Source organism: Saimiri boliviensis, chromosome 2 (genome assembly GCF_048565385.1).
Source record: "Saimiri boliviensis isolate mSaiBol1 chromosome 2, mSaiBol1.pri, whole genome shotgun sequence".
NCBI classification, from domain to species: Eukaryota; Metazoa; Chordata; class Mammalia; order Primates; family Cebidae; genus Saimiri; species Saimiri boliviensis.
Window position 1 is genome coordinate 36,440,480 of NC_133450.1, and position 14,331 is coordinate 36,454,810.

Sequence of the window (14,331 nt, forward strand, 5' to 3'; positions counted from 1 at the left end):
CTTTAAGTATTCTATCTACTATATTTCCTTGTCCACATCCCTGGCCCAAAATTAGTTATCTGAGAACACAAAAACAGTGAAATCTGTAATACAGAAATATCTGAAAATTACACTACTCTAGCTCAATCCACTCCAACCTGCATTCTTTACTTTTCTGAGGATTTCTCTCCCAAACTAGTTTGTTCTGATTATGAAAAAGAACAAAGAGAATAATATTTGTAGCAAAGCAAGCTTTAAAAACTAACGCCAATTTTAAAGAAAGCCTCCCTAATATCAAAGTTTTTTTTCTTTCCATGCTTGCCTACATGCAGAATATAAAAATTTTTACCACTTATAATACTCATATTAATCATTCATTTGAAATCTAGTTTCCATTATCACTATTTTTTATCTTTCAAAAAAATTCTGCTTTTAAACAGGAAAATTAAGTTCATCCTTTCTGAATCTTGTCTATCAATTCCATCCCTGTAATTTTATTATCATACATTGCCAAATTTACAAATACTTTTCATTAAAAGCCACCCAGACCATTAATCTTGCCAATCATATTTTCAATTCTTAAAAGAATACTTTGTCTACTCACGGATAAAAGATGATGTATTGTTTAGAAACTGAAGGCTTCCTCTCAAAGAAATAAATCAGTTGCCCAATCTTCCCTCATTTAAAACAAAGTTGCTGTTTCTGGATGTGAAAAAAGCTGAGCAGTTGTCTCCTGTCATATGGGTATTAACCAAATACTAGCAAGGAGACACAATGTTCAGGGAGTACTTCTCTTACAGTTTGATGTGTTAGCAGATTATGAACAAGAAAAAAAAAGTTTGGTAAAAAGCTTTTACACTTCATTTTTAACAAAAACTTAAAAACCTGAGGCTATGACTGACAATAACAAACGATACTTTATGCTAATTTCTCATTCTTACATAACAGAGATTTGTGTTGAATATATTAACATAAAGTCTATCATTTATTTCTCAAAACACATTCTCCTGTCCAAGAAATGAATTACAAATACCTGGTATGACATTTCAAATTACCTTACAATAAAATATATAAAACTGCCTTAAATTCAAGAACCACACAAACGTATTTTTTAAAATGACAGCGGATTACACATTGGAATAGAGGTATCATTTAATCTGAATTTGTAGAAAAGTCAGCAATACAAACAGAAAAAGGAAAAAGCCCCACAGAAAAAAAAATAATAAATAAGAGAAATGATAATCCAATTTTCTGTGCTTAGGCAAAATAAAACCATAAACCCATAACTTTTCCCCTACTAAGTGAATCTGGCTAAAGCTATACTTGTTTCTTTACTGTGATTACATGAATATTACCTATCAGATGGACACTTAATGCCTGATTCCAAGTAAACCTAATGGACATGGACAATACATTAATCTTAAGGGAATGTAAACAGAAAAACAGAAGAATCAATCCAGGTTTGCACTGGATGTGACAAACTTTCTACAATGGAATATATTCAGAATATTTTAATAAATAATAATAGAGTGGTAGGAAATGAAGGCTAGCAAGAAGTAATCAGGAATGACGTATTTTTACTCTAACAAAATCCTCAGGAAAAAAGAACATAAAATTCCTTCACATAAATGTATTAGAAAAATACGTAATGTTTTTAGCTTTCACTGTAATTATAATATCTGAAGGCATTTAGCAGACTTTACTATGACCAAACACATATCTATGATTTCTTAAAACACAGAGAAGCATGTACATATGAAATGTGGATCCTCAATAAAAATTTATAACAAAGAAAAGCAGATGAGGTGATGTAGTAGAAACTGCTCCAAACTTGGAATAAAGAGACTTACTGAGGAACAAATCTAGCATATACATGGTACCTCTAGGCAAATTAGAAAAAGGTGCTCTATTCTGGGTAGCCACAGCTCTGGCCTGGTGATTGAAGTGCTGGCTGGGTATTGGTTTCCACGCAAACCTTTCACTTTGTGCAGTACATCAACATCAGATCTGGCAAATTCAAACTTGGCTCTGCCACTGATGTCTTTAAAAAGTTGTTTTACTAAGGTTAAATTTCTTTATCTCCAAAATGGAGATTAGAGAGTACTGTTAACAAGATTATTTTATTACATGAAACAATGTTTGCTAAAACACTTAAGACTCAACAGACCCTTAAATGAATGGCAAAATGACACCGACAATAAAAACTCTCTTTCTACAAAAAAGTAAAACTTTTTTTTTTTTTTGAGATGCGAGTTTTGCTCTTGTTACCCAGGCTGGAGTGCAATGGCGCGATCTTGGCTCACCACAACCTCCGCCTCCTGGTTCAGGCAATTCTCCTGCCTTAGCCTCCCGAGTAGCTGGGATTACAGGCACGTGCCACCATGCCCAGCTAACTTTTTGTATTTTTAGTAGAGACGGGGTTTCACCATGTTGACCAGGATGGTCTTGATCTCTTGACCTCGTGATCCACCCGCCTCGGCCTCCCAAAGTGCTGGGATTACAGGCTTGAGCCACCGCGCCCGGCCAAAACTCTTTTTTTCACACCTAAAAAACAGCAAACCACCAAAAAATAAAATGCATTCCTAACACTAGTTCAGTGAGCCCTTAGGTGTATGTGCACGTGCAAGAAGGGTAGGCAGTAAATTCAATGATTAAATATATTCTAAGTTTGACACCAACCTCCCTTGTAGATTCACAATGCCTAGTAACATTCTAACAGCTATGAGAAGTCCTGTAATCAGAAGTTATTTAGCTTATTTAGCCCAGAGTTCTCAAAATGCATTTGGTCACAGAATTTTTTTGGTTTGGTTGTGACTATTTATATCTCATAGGACTTTTTTTTTTCCCCCACAGAACAGAATTTGGGGATATATAGAAAATACCATTTTTATGTTTATGATGCTATATAAATAATAACAGTTCTTTTTATTGACAATCATTAATTTTAAAAATCAAAGAATTTAAACTATTAGTTATTATTTTCATTACAATTTTACAATCTTTAAGGAAATCAGAAATTCAAAATCTGAAAAATTGTTTTTTAGTATTTTGCATAAAGTTTGTGAGTTTTATATAAAAGGTAAATTTTGAGGCTTTAAATATTAAGGCCACATGTAGAACTCTTTAATATCTAAAAAACATGTTACAGTGCCTGAACATTTAAGTCACATGCTTTTAGCTCTATGTTGCTAACAATAAACAATAGTTACATGGCGTTTCCAAGAAAACAAAAGATGTTGGTCTGAAATTCAAACTGACATTACTCACATTCTCTTAAACCCGCTTCCTTCCCATATACATTATAAGGCATAGATAATTAAAGCAAAACGTTTTCTATTATCCCTCTATTTTTACTTACCTAGTACTTTCACAGCATAATGAGGACTTTCTAAGACAATTCCTTCCTCTGTATCAAACATAGGGTTATCTATTCCGGTCTTTGGAGGAATTTGGGCTAGCTTCTTAAGTCTCATGGAAGAATTAAGGTCAAGTTCTTGCTTTTTCCCTTCTTCTTCTCTCCTACGTCTCATGTCTTCCTGTTGTTGCCGAATACGCTCCAACTGTGCACTTCGACGTATTGGCATCATCCTGGTGCCCAAATCTCCGGGGCAGTCAACAGCCATCTCTCGGTGTTTCTGATGTTCCTCTGGTGATGCAAGATCAACATTTTTTACTTCGCTGTCTGACTCCTCTGTAACATGCCCATTCATATGGGATGTTGTCATGGTTATCTATAAAAACCTGTACCACTTTTTACAAATCAATTTTTCCTAAAGGCCAATTCTCTTGATTCTGTAGTATAAAATCCATGTTACTTGGAAAAAAAAAACAAAAAAAAAAACTTCTCACATCACATAATAATGCTATGAAAAAGTATCCATGAAGGAAATCTAAGGGGAAAGATGGGGGGGAAAAAAGTATAAGAATTACAATATAAAAGCAGGTTTTTACATAGCCTACTTCTAATCTCCATACAACATAGAAAATAATAAGTATATAATATTATTTTGCTATGTAGATTAAGTACTTTCATTTTTACAGATAATGGTGAGGAAATCAAGATCCCCTTCTCCCCCAAAAAGTCCCCTTCCAAGAACGTGAAACATACTATTCAATTTTAAAGCTAAGAAAAATGATATATAGTACTGGTAAGTTTAGCAAAGTGGGAAGATAAAAAGTCTGCAGTATTAGTTTGGTAGGGAACAGGTTGCTTGCTTAAAACATAAAAAGGTGCTTTAATCATCTTTTAGTAGTTGTCTCAACACAGCACCTTATGCTCAACAGTCAACATGGGATTGAAATAACTTACTAGTTAACCACTAAAGAAATTGATGAATGATCAACTGATTTGGCATATATCAGCCATGTCTGTACCTCATTTGAAATACAAGCAGTATTCTGGAGGATAATTCATTCATGTTTAGGAGTTTTTGAGGTGAAGAACATGCCCAAACTTCAATTAGCAGCTGAGGCAGCTACAAGACAAAACTACATTGAGACAAGGAATACACGGGTTATCAGTCTTTATAACTGGTCCCATTTAAGTAAAAAAAAGGATCAGGCTGGGTGCGGTGGCTCATACCTGTAATCCCAGCACTTTGGGAGGCCAAGGCAGGTGGATCACCTGAAGTCAGGAGTTCAAGACCAGCCTGGCAACATGGCGAAACCCTGTCTCTATTTAAAAAATACAAAAATTGGCCAGTTGTGGTGTCAGGCACCTATAATCCCAGCTACTCAGAAGGCTGAGGCAGGAAAATTGCTTGAACTTGGGAGGTAGAGGTGGAGGCTGCAGTGAGCTGAGATCATACCACTACACTCCAGCCTGAGTGACAGAGTGAGATTCCATCTTAAAAAAAAAAAAAAAAAAAAAAAAAAAAAGAATTAGGGTTATCTCTACAAGGATTCAGTTACAGAAAACAGTAGTATCTGTTACCACTCAAAAACTTTTGAGAGTCATACTGTACAGCAAAAAGATCACAGTAAACAGGAAGGTAACTGTATTTTTAATCTTCTAGCTTTATGCTTTAAGACCATTTTCTCTCTTTGACCAAGATTCACTTGCAAACTTTATTCATAGGATTGACTGCTCTGAGTTTCACGAAAGATAATGTATACTTACATTAATTACCAGTATTAACTTGATTCTCATATTTTAAAAATCTTTCAACATATTTTAGAAAATAAAAATATTTTACCAGATAACTCTGGCTTTTCATCAAGCTATTTCTCAGGCATAAATAGGCAGATTGTTTACATATGTGTAAACCCGCACTTTAAATCTAATTAGCCTTTCTTTTCCCTCTCTCGCTCAAGAGCAATAATATTTACAATAATAAACCTACTACCTCCTTGAGTTGGGCATCACTTTAGTAAACAGGTGGTTAGAGCACAATGTCAACTGAGCAAAAGCCAGGTTTTCAGACAATATTCATAATGCCAGCCAATCTTCTCTCAAATATCTTGGGTCATAGTGCAAATAGGGACAGAAGATAAAATGCTTAGTACAAACTCAACTAGGCTATCAGGAAAGCCACTAATCCAACAATCAGGAAAATGGATGTCAGTTACATGAGCCATTATTAAAACTACATTTGCACAAACATTTTGGTAGAGTTTTCTGTCTTTCATCCAACTTTTGGCTTCTTTCTTTCTAAATGTGATCTACACACATAAGTACCTTATTTACCATTAGAGTGCCTTCTTTTTCATTAACATGCCAGCTATTTGATTTATGTTAGACAATTCTTATGTTAGGCACTGACTATATGCAAATGCAAATTCAGCTTTTTAAATGTTTTTCCTTACAAGTAAGCAGAAAATTATGTAGGAGTTACTGCAGTGCTATGCTTAATTTTAAAAATCAAGGAGTGTACATATTTTCAGAAAATCAACCCTCTCTGTAACAATTACTGGATATTAAAAATCAAATTTAATAATAAATGACGCATTTTAAACTGATATACATATAAATTATAATCTGAAATATAAAATTCGGCTTAAAAGGTCTACATCTGTGTCCATATTCATTATACTATGGGGAAAATTAAAGGTCATGCAAGACAGACCAGGGCAGGTCAAAATTCTCATGCTTGGACTATTTATTATCACACTTGTATATCTGGATACAATCTTTGCTCTCAGAAAAATTTCTGCAACCTGGTAGTAATCTGCTTTAAATTTCATTTTGGTTATCTCCCCAAGAACGTTCAGTCTACTGGGAGAGAAAGCAAAGAAAATAAATGATTATTTTTCCCCAATCTCCTCACCAGATTCTAAATTTGTTAAGAGTCAGGGATCATGTCAACCTGGTAGTAATCTGCTTTAAATTTCATTTTGGTTATCTCCCCAAGAATGTTCAGTCTACTGGGAGTGAAAGCAAAGAAAATAAATGATTATTTTTCCCCAATCTCCTCACAAGATTCTAAATTTGTTAGAGTCAGGGATCATGTCTTACTTTCACAGCTCCAGTGCTTAGCCTAATACATATCATAAGAAATGCCCAATAAATATCTGTTCAACTCAACTTGGAACGTCACAGACAATGAACTATAAAACTTGGTCTGTGGTAAAAGGCGATAGGAAACACTCAAAACCTAAGGATACATTTCTTTGAGCTGTATATCAAAGGGCAACTAAAAATTAGCCAGCTAGCAGAAAGGTCTACTCCAGGCAGACAGGCTCACATGACCTCTAGGAAGGAAGAGTATGACAGAATGGCACTTTCAGAAAACAGAATACAATAAACTGGATGGGACAATGGGAATATGCTGTACATCAATAATGATAAAACTGGAAAGGCAAGCAGGAGGCCATACTGAGAAGGGTTTTAGATCTTTACCCTAAAAATAGTAAGAATAATTAAAAGATTTTAAGCAGGGGATGACGTAATCACATTCATTTTTATAGAAATATCACTACTACTGAAGGATAGAGGGCTCACTGAAGGGTGGCAATGAGACCAGACTCAAAGCACATATCAGAAATAGGGTGCTCAAGTCAGATAGTGAGAATGAGTAAGTTACATTCAAGAAATACATAGGTTATAGACCAGGCACAGTAGCTCACACCTGTAATACCAGCATTTTGGGAGGCTGAGACAGTGGATCACTTAAGACCAGGAGTTTGAGATTAGCCTGGGCAATGTGGTGAAATCCCATCTCTATGAAAAAATGCAAAAACATAAAAAAATTACCCAGGTATGGCAGCTTGTTCCTGTAGTCCCAGCTATTTGGGAGGCTGAGGCATGAGAATCACTTGAACCCAGGAGGCAGGGGTTGTAGTGAGCCAAGATCATGCCACTGCACTCCAGCCTGAGAGGGAGGAAGGGAGGGAGGGAAAAGAAAGAAAAGCGACAGAGAGAAAGAAAGAAAGGTTACAGAATCAGTAGAACTTAGTGTTTATTTCATATAGGAGAGCAAAAAGTGAGTAAGAGAAAGGTAAAGGAGGAGGAAGAAGTAGTAGGAGTAGGATTAGTAGTAGTAGTATAGTGACAACTACAATAACTATAGCTAACATTTACTAAGCACTTCTTTATGTGCCAGCCAATACTGCAAGCACTTCACACAGTATTTACTCATTTATTCCTTATTACAACTTCAGAAGTAGATCCAACTATGCCCATTTTGTAGTTAAGAAACGAGGTTTGAAGTAGACCTTCAAGACAAGATGGAGAAATAAGAAAGGAGCCATATGAACCAAAGGTGGGAAGATGAAAGGTGTGAGGGGAAAGTACAAATAAGGCTAGTTGAACTAAAATAGGGTAGTGGAAGATATGACTAGAAAGTCTGATTGGGTCCATCTTATGAAAAGTCTTAAATATAAGTCCTTAATTCTGTGGAAAAAGAGAATCATCAAAGATTTAAAAAAGAGGAGTGGCCAGGCACAGTGGCTCATGCCTATAATCCCAGCACTTTGGGAGGCAGGTGGATCACCTGAGGTCAGGAGTTCGAGATCAGCCTGACCAACATGGAGAAACCCTGTCTCTACTAAAAATACAAAATTAGCCGGTTGTGGTGATGCATGCCTGTAATCTCAGTTACTCAGGAGGCTGAAGCAGGACAATCGCTTGAACCCAGCAGGCAGAGGATGTGGTGAGCTGAGATCACGTCATTATACTCCAGCCTGGGCAACGAGAGCAAAACTCCGTCTCAAAACAAAAATAAATAAATTAAATAGAGGTATAATATGTACATAAATTTAATTTTTTTTTAAATTAAAAAAATAGTAATATGGAACGCTTCACGAATTTGCGTGTCATCCTTGCGCAGGGGCCATGCTAATCTCTGTATCATTCCAATTTTAGTATATGTGCTGCCAAAGTGAGCACATAAATTTAATTATTTACCCCTGGCTAGATACTACGGTTATTGAGACAAGATCCCTGACCATTATTCTATCAGAATTTCCCATAAGAATCTAGAAATTAATATGGCCAAAATTAAACTCTTACTTCCCTTTAATCTGCTCCTGTTCTCTTGTAATCCTCTCCCCCTGTTTTCAGTTCTAACCAATGTTACTATAGCCATCCAGTCACTCAAGACAACATTTTCAAGAGAACAGCCTCCAGAATCAGACTGCATCAGATCTAATCTTTGCCTACTTTCCTTTTAAGTCTGAGCTCAAATACATTTTCCTCTGGAATCCTACAATCCCTGTCACATTCTTGATCAAGCCGGACTGCAGCTATTTATATCTCTGCCTTTCTATCTCATCAGACTAGAAGCTCCTTGAAGTTAAGAACCAGGCTGACCCATCTCTGGATCCGTAGTATTGCCCGCGGGCAGTGTGAGTCCAGAACCATCACTCTTAAGTACTATCCTTGGCTTACTAGGTAGACGACAATGTCATACTAACTATGATGGAGAATCAGATAGAGGGAAATTAAAGGAAAATGGGTTTAGACACATTAATTTCAAGATGACTATAGATCACACAGGTAAATTATCTAATTGGCAAGGATCTGTCTTGTTCGCCTCTATAGCCATGACACCTGGTAAGTGATATGCTTAATTAAGTATATGAGCAAACCACTCCTCACTTTTGATGGCTTTCACCCTAGAGCATAAGGTCCAAACTCACAAGATAAATCCAAGCTTTCTAGCTATACCTTTTACTACTCAACTGCATGAGCCTTCTAATTTACCTTCCTCATTTTTATCTATCCCATATCTTTTTTCTTTCTGGCCAAATGACTTGCTAACTACTTTTCCATTGATTTCTACCTTCAAGACCTCCCTCAAGTCCCTAATTCTTCAAATCCTTTCCAGACTACCTTGTTAAATAATTACTTCATCAGTTAATACTCCAACAAGACTCTATAATGCTCACAAGTTAATTTAATGAGGGCCATGAAAGACCCTAAACTTCTTCCAGAATTAAAGAAACATTATGCTGTATCCTATAGTTTTAGCATTAAGATCATTATAATTTTTAAGCAAGCACTCCATGAATATGCTAGCTTATACATGTACTCTACACATATCATAAAATTAAGAGTCCTCCCAGTCCAAAGCAACTGCACTCTCCCTCTCTAAAAAAAAAATAATAAAATTAAAAAAGTCCTTTGACAATTCAGAAGCTGGTAATGAAGACAGCAGAGTTACCAGATACAGGCCCTAATTCTTTTCTTCTCAACTCTCCCATTATAAGTTTGGAAGAAAAAAAAAAAGCTTCAAAGAATTACATTTCAAATCCTCATCAGAATCCCTGTTCCCATCCCTGCTAGAAAACAAATACAAAAATTGCTTTACATACATAGTACACAAAGTAAGAAAAATTTCCAGACTGGCATGCCAAAGCTGTTTCAATGCTAACCTCAAACTGGGGAGAAAGGGTTTTAGTTGCTGGAGAAAGGGGCAAAAGGAAGCTAAATAAGCTTCACAACAAGTGCAAATGACTGAGACTGTAGAGACTGAGATGGCCTAAGGGGTACAGGCTCACTGAAAAGGGTACCAACAAATAGAACTATCTGTGTAAGAGCTGAGAATCAAGATAGGTCAGCAGAAATCCAATTTCCTATATTATCAGCATCTTAATTTTTAGGCAGAGGAAAATGGAAGAGATATACTTCATATGCATAAACATGTTCAGCCTACACTAGTGTCCAGAACTCTAGAATTTTTTGAATTCATTCATCCCCTCTTTCTCCAGTCAGTAATGCCCTTTGACCAGCAGCTGGGAAGTCTCATTTTAAGTGATCAGCATTCCTCTGACATTCTAAGAGGTTAAACTATCTGTTTCCATAGAAACGGCTTTGTCAGCTAACACAAGATTCAAGCCAAGAAAAGTGAAAAGAACTTACATTATGCAAACTGGAAAACTCTTGTCTACTGTCCTTTTAGTTTCTCTTCTCTGGTTTTTCACAAAACTCAGGCTAACTTTCTTATTCTATAAAAAAGAAAAATGAGACAATTGATCAAATGTAAATGTCTGCAGTGTTTCTGAGGGGGTAAAGGAGGAAGACCAATTCAGTATGATAACCAATTCTGTCTACAGATAACTAGGATTTCTTAGTAAGAAATCATAAAAATGCACCATGACCCCTGCATCTACTAGATATCAATTTGGTGTATCACAAGGTCAGGAGATGGAGACCATCCTGGCCAACATCGTAAAACCCCATCTCTACTAAAAATATAAAAATTAGCTGAGTGTGGTAGTGCACACCTGTAATCCCAGCTACTCAGGAGGCTGAGACAGGAGAATCGCTTAAACCTGGGAGGCGGAGATTGCAGTGAGCCAAGATCGCGACACTAAAATCCAGCCTGGGACACAGGGAGAGACTCTGTCCAAAAAAAAAAAAAAAAAAAAAAAACAACTATGTTGTTGCATATTAGTGAGGTTAGGAATGCCAAATGGAAACATTCCAATAACAACGTAAACAGTATGGCAATTCCTCAAAAGGCTAAACATAGAGTTATCGTATCAGCAATTCTACTCCTAGGTATACACCAAGAAAAATAAAACCATACATCTACAAACACACACACACACAACTTGCACAAAAATATTCATAGCAACTGCATTCATAATAGCAAAAAAAGTAGAAAAAATCCAAATGTTCAACTGATGAATTTATTAAAAGTTGTATAATCCTATATGAAACAAGCAGTGATGCATGCTACAACATATATTAACCGTGCAAACAGGATTTAAAGAAGTCAGCAGCAAAGGGCCACATACTGTATACTATTTATGAAATATCCAGAAGAGGCAAATACAGATGGAAAGTATATCAGTGGTTGCCTAAAACTGGGGGTGAATGGGTGGGAGTATTATGGCCAAGGCATGCAAGTTTCTCTTGAGGGATGATGGAAATTAATTGTGGTGATGGTTGTACAACTCTAAATATACTAAAACCCTTTGAATTTGCACACTTGAAATGGATGTGTCAGACGCATTTGAACAAGGGCAACTCCATCTTGAATAGAGGCTGTGTAAAATAAGGCTGAGACCTACTGGGCTGCATTCCCAGGAGGTTAGGTATTCTAAGCCACAGGATAAGAAAGGAGGTCAGCACAAAGTCAGGCAACAAAGGCTCTGCTGACAAAACAGATTAGGGTAAAGAAGCCAGCCAAATCCCACCAAAACCAAGATGGCGACGAAAGTGACTCGTGGTGGTGCTCACTGCTCATTATATGTTAGCATGCTAAAAGACACTCCTGCCAGTGCCATGACAGCTTACAAATGTCAGGGCCACATCAGGAAGTTACCTTCTGTGGTCTAAAAAGGGAAGGAACCCTCAGTTCTGCGAATTGGCCACCCTTTTCCCAGAAAACTCATGAATAATCCACCCCTTGTTCAGCATATAATCAAGAAGTAACATGCCGGTGTGATGTTCTGCCTATGGATTAGCCACTCTTTCATTCTTTTACTGTCCTAATAAACTTTCTTTCACTTTACTCTATGGATTCGCCCCAAATTCCTTCTCATGCAAGATCCAAGAACCCTCTCTGGGGTCTGGATCAGGACCCCTTTCTGTTACCAGATAAATTGCAGAGTATGAGACTTCTATCTCAATACTGCTGTTAAAAAAATATACAATGAAATACCACCACAAACAATAAGATGGCTAATATTAAAAAGTAACAATATTAAGCACTGGAGAGAATGTGAAGGAACGGGAACCCCTATACAATGCTGATGAGAATGTGAAACTGTAGAGTCTGGTATTTCTTAAGAAGTTAAACACATAGTTACCATATGGCTGAGCCATTTCGCACAAGAGAAAGAAACATATTTTTATCTGTAAAATTCACAAAGAAAGATTTGTAATGAGTATGCATAGAAGCATTAATAATAATAGTCTAAAACCATATGCTATCCTTCAGCTAGGAATAGATAAACAAAATGGAATTCAGCAATAAGAGCAAACTACTGATATATCCAACAACATGCACAGTCTCAAAAACACAATGTCAGACAAAAGAGTATAATTCCACCTGTACAAAATTTCTAGAAAACACAAAACTGTATTACTAGAAAAAGCAGTTTCATGGTTTCCTGAAGTTGGAAGCAGATTCTGACTGCAAAAAAGCAAGGAGGGAACGTTTGCATGTTATAAAAGTGTCCTAGTATCATATTTCAGTGATAGTCTGCATGACTACATAAACTTACTAAAACTTAAACTGTCCCCATAAAACCTAACTCTTATATAAATTATACCTCAATAAAGCTGTTTTAAAAACTCATTAAATTGAACACTTAAAATTACTGAATTTTGCTGGGCGCAGTGGCTCACGCCTGTAATTCCAACACTTTGGGAGGCTGAGGCAGGTGGCTCACGTGAGGTCAGGAATTTGGGACCAGCCTAGCCAACATGGTGAAACCCCATCTCTACTAATAATACAAATATTAACCAGGTGTGGTGGTGCATGCCTATAATCCAAGCTACTCGAGAGGCTGAGGCAGGAGATTTGCTTGAACCTGAGAGGCATAAGTTGTGGTGAGCCAAGATTGCACCACTGCACTCCAGCCTGGGTGTCAAGAATGAAACTGTCTGGAAAAAAAAAAAAAAAAAAAAAAAAAAGCCTGAATTTTAACTGAAGTTATACCCATTCTGCTGATTTTAAAAGAAAACCAAACCTCAAATTATACACTTAAAATGTCATCTTGTTGCATGTAAATTATATCTCAAAGAAACCAAGTTTTTAATTTTTATATTTATTTATTTGAGATAGGGTCTTGCTCTGTGAGCCACACTGGAGTAGAGTGGCACAATCTTGACTCACTGCAACCTCTGCCTCCCCAGCCTCAAGTGATCCTCCCACTTGAGCCACCTGAGTAGGTGGAAATACAGTCAGGCATCACCCACCACACCTGGCTAATTTTTGTATTTTTAGTAGCGACAAGGTTTCACCATGTTGCCCAGGCTGGTGTTGAACTCCTGGGCTCATGCAATCTGTCCACCTTGGCCTCCCAAAGTGCTGGGATTATAGGCATGAACCACTGTGCCTGGCCAAGAAACCAAGTTTTTTCAACGATAATTATATAGTCCAAAAACAAGTCATATACTGACATCACATAAAAGACTCTATTTACTTGATAACTGTTTAACTCCTTGCATAAATTTAAGTTTCCAACAATGAATGACTATCTTCACAGAAGAAACTTAGCATTTTGAGACTAGCCTGGCCAACATGGTGAAACCCTATCTCTATTAAAAATACAAAAATTAGCCAGGTGTGGTGGCAGATGCTTGTAATCCCAGCTACTTGGGAGGCTGAGGCATGAGAATTGCTTGAACCTAGGAGGCAAAGATTGCAGTGAGCTGAGATCACACCACTGCACATCAGCCTCAACAATAGAGTGAGACTCCTTCTCAAAAAAAATTGAAATATTTGGGTTCCTCATGCAGTGGATTAGCGCTGAAATTATTCAGTAAAAAAGGCACAAGTTAAACAAAAACAAAGTCCCCAAGATCTAATAGAAAAATGAGTTCTTAAATTACAGAAGTAAAAAGAACTAAATATTTTTTTTTAATTTTAAACATGTATTTGAAGTAAATTGAACTTGTTTAACTCAACTGGCACAATATAAAAAGTTTTTACACCAGGGATGCTGGTTTACACCTGTAATCCCAACACTTTGGGAAGCAGACAGGAGGATCACTGAGACCAGGAGTTTGAGACCAGCCTTAGCAACATAGTGAAACCCTGTCTCTACAAAAAAAATAAATCTTTTTAACGGATTAAAAAAAGTTTTAAGAAATGGACAGATAAAGTCCTTTAAATTACAAGCCCAAGTGCAAATGCCCTGGGTTAGTGGCACAATCTTGGCTCACAGCAACCTCCACCACCCAGGTTCAAGCGATTCTTATGCCTCAGCCTCCAAAGCAACCAGGATTTGGGATGT

General features: G+C 36.8%; 1 protein-coding gene and 1 non-coding gene across 18 annotated transcripts in view; both read right to left on the reverse strand.

The window, feature by feature from the left end:
- Positions 1–14,331, reverse strand: part of PALS1 (protein associated with LIN7 1, MAGUK p55 family member) — a 101,459-nt gene that overhangs the window by 50,372 nt on the left and 36,756 nt on the right. For 9 of the 17 annotated variants that reach the window (XM_010335179.3, XM_074393091.1, XM_003924448.4 and 6 more), the window contains 2 exons: positions 10,280–10,365; positions 3,338–3,869 (listed from right to left, as the gene is read on the reverse strand). In XM_010335179.3, the coding sequence (XP_010333481.1) occupies positions 3,338–3,704 (367 nt within the window). In that variant the 5' untranslated portion in view covers positions 3,705–3,869; positions 10,280–10,365. Of the gene's footprint in view, positions 1–583; positions 2,403–3,337; positions 3,870–4,353; positions 4,455–10,279; positions 10,366–10,644; positions 10,763–14,331 lie in introns of those variants that run through there. The other 8 variants (XM_003924449.4, XM_074393100.1, XM_010335183.3 and 5 more) reach the window with 6 other exon arrangements.
- On the reverse strand, positions 8,202–8,305 carry LOC120364091 (U6 spliceosomal RNA). Its single transcript, XR_005579444.1, has one exon. It is a non-coding gene; the product is annotated as a U6 spliceosomal RNA (small nuclear RNA).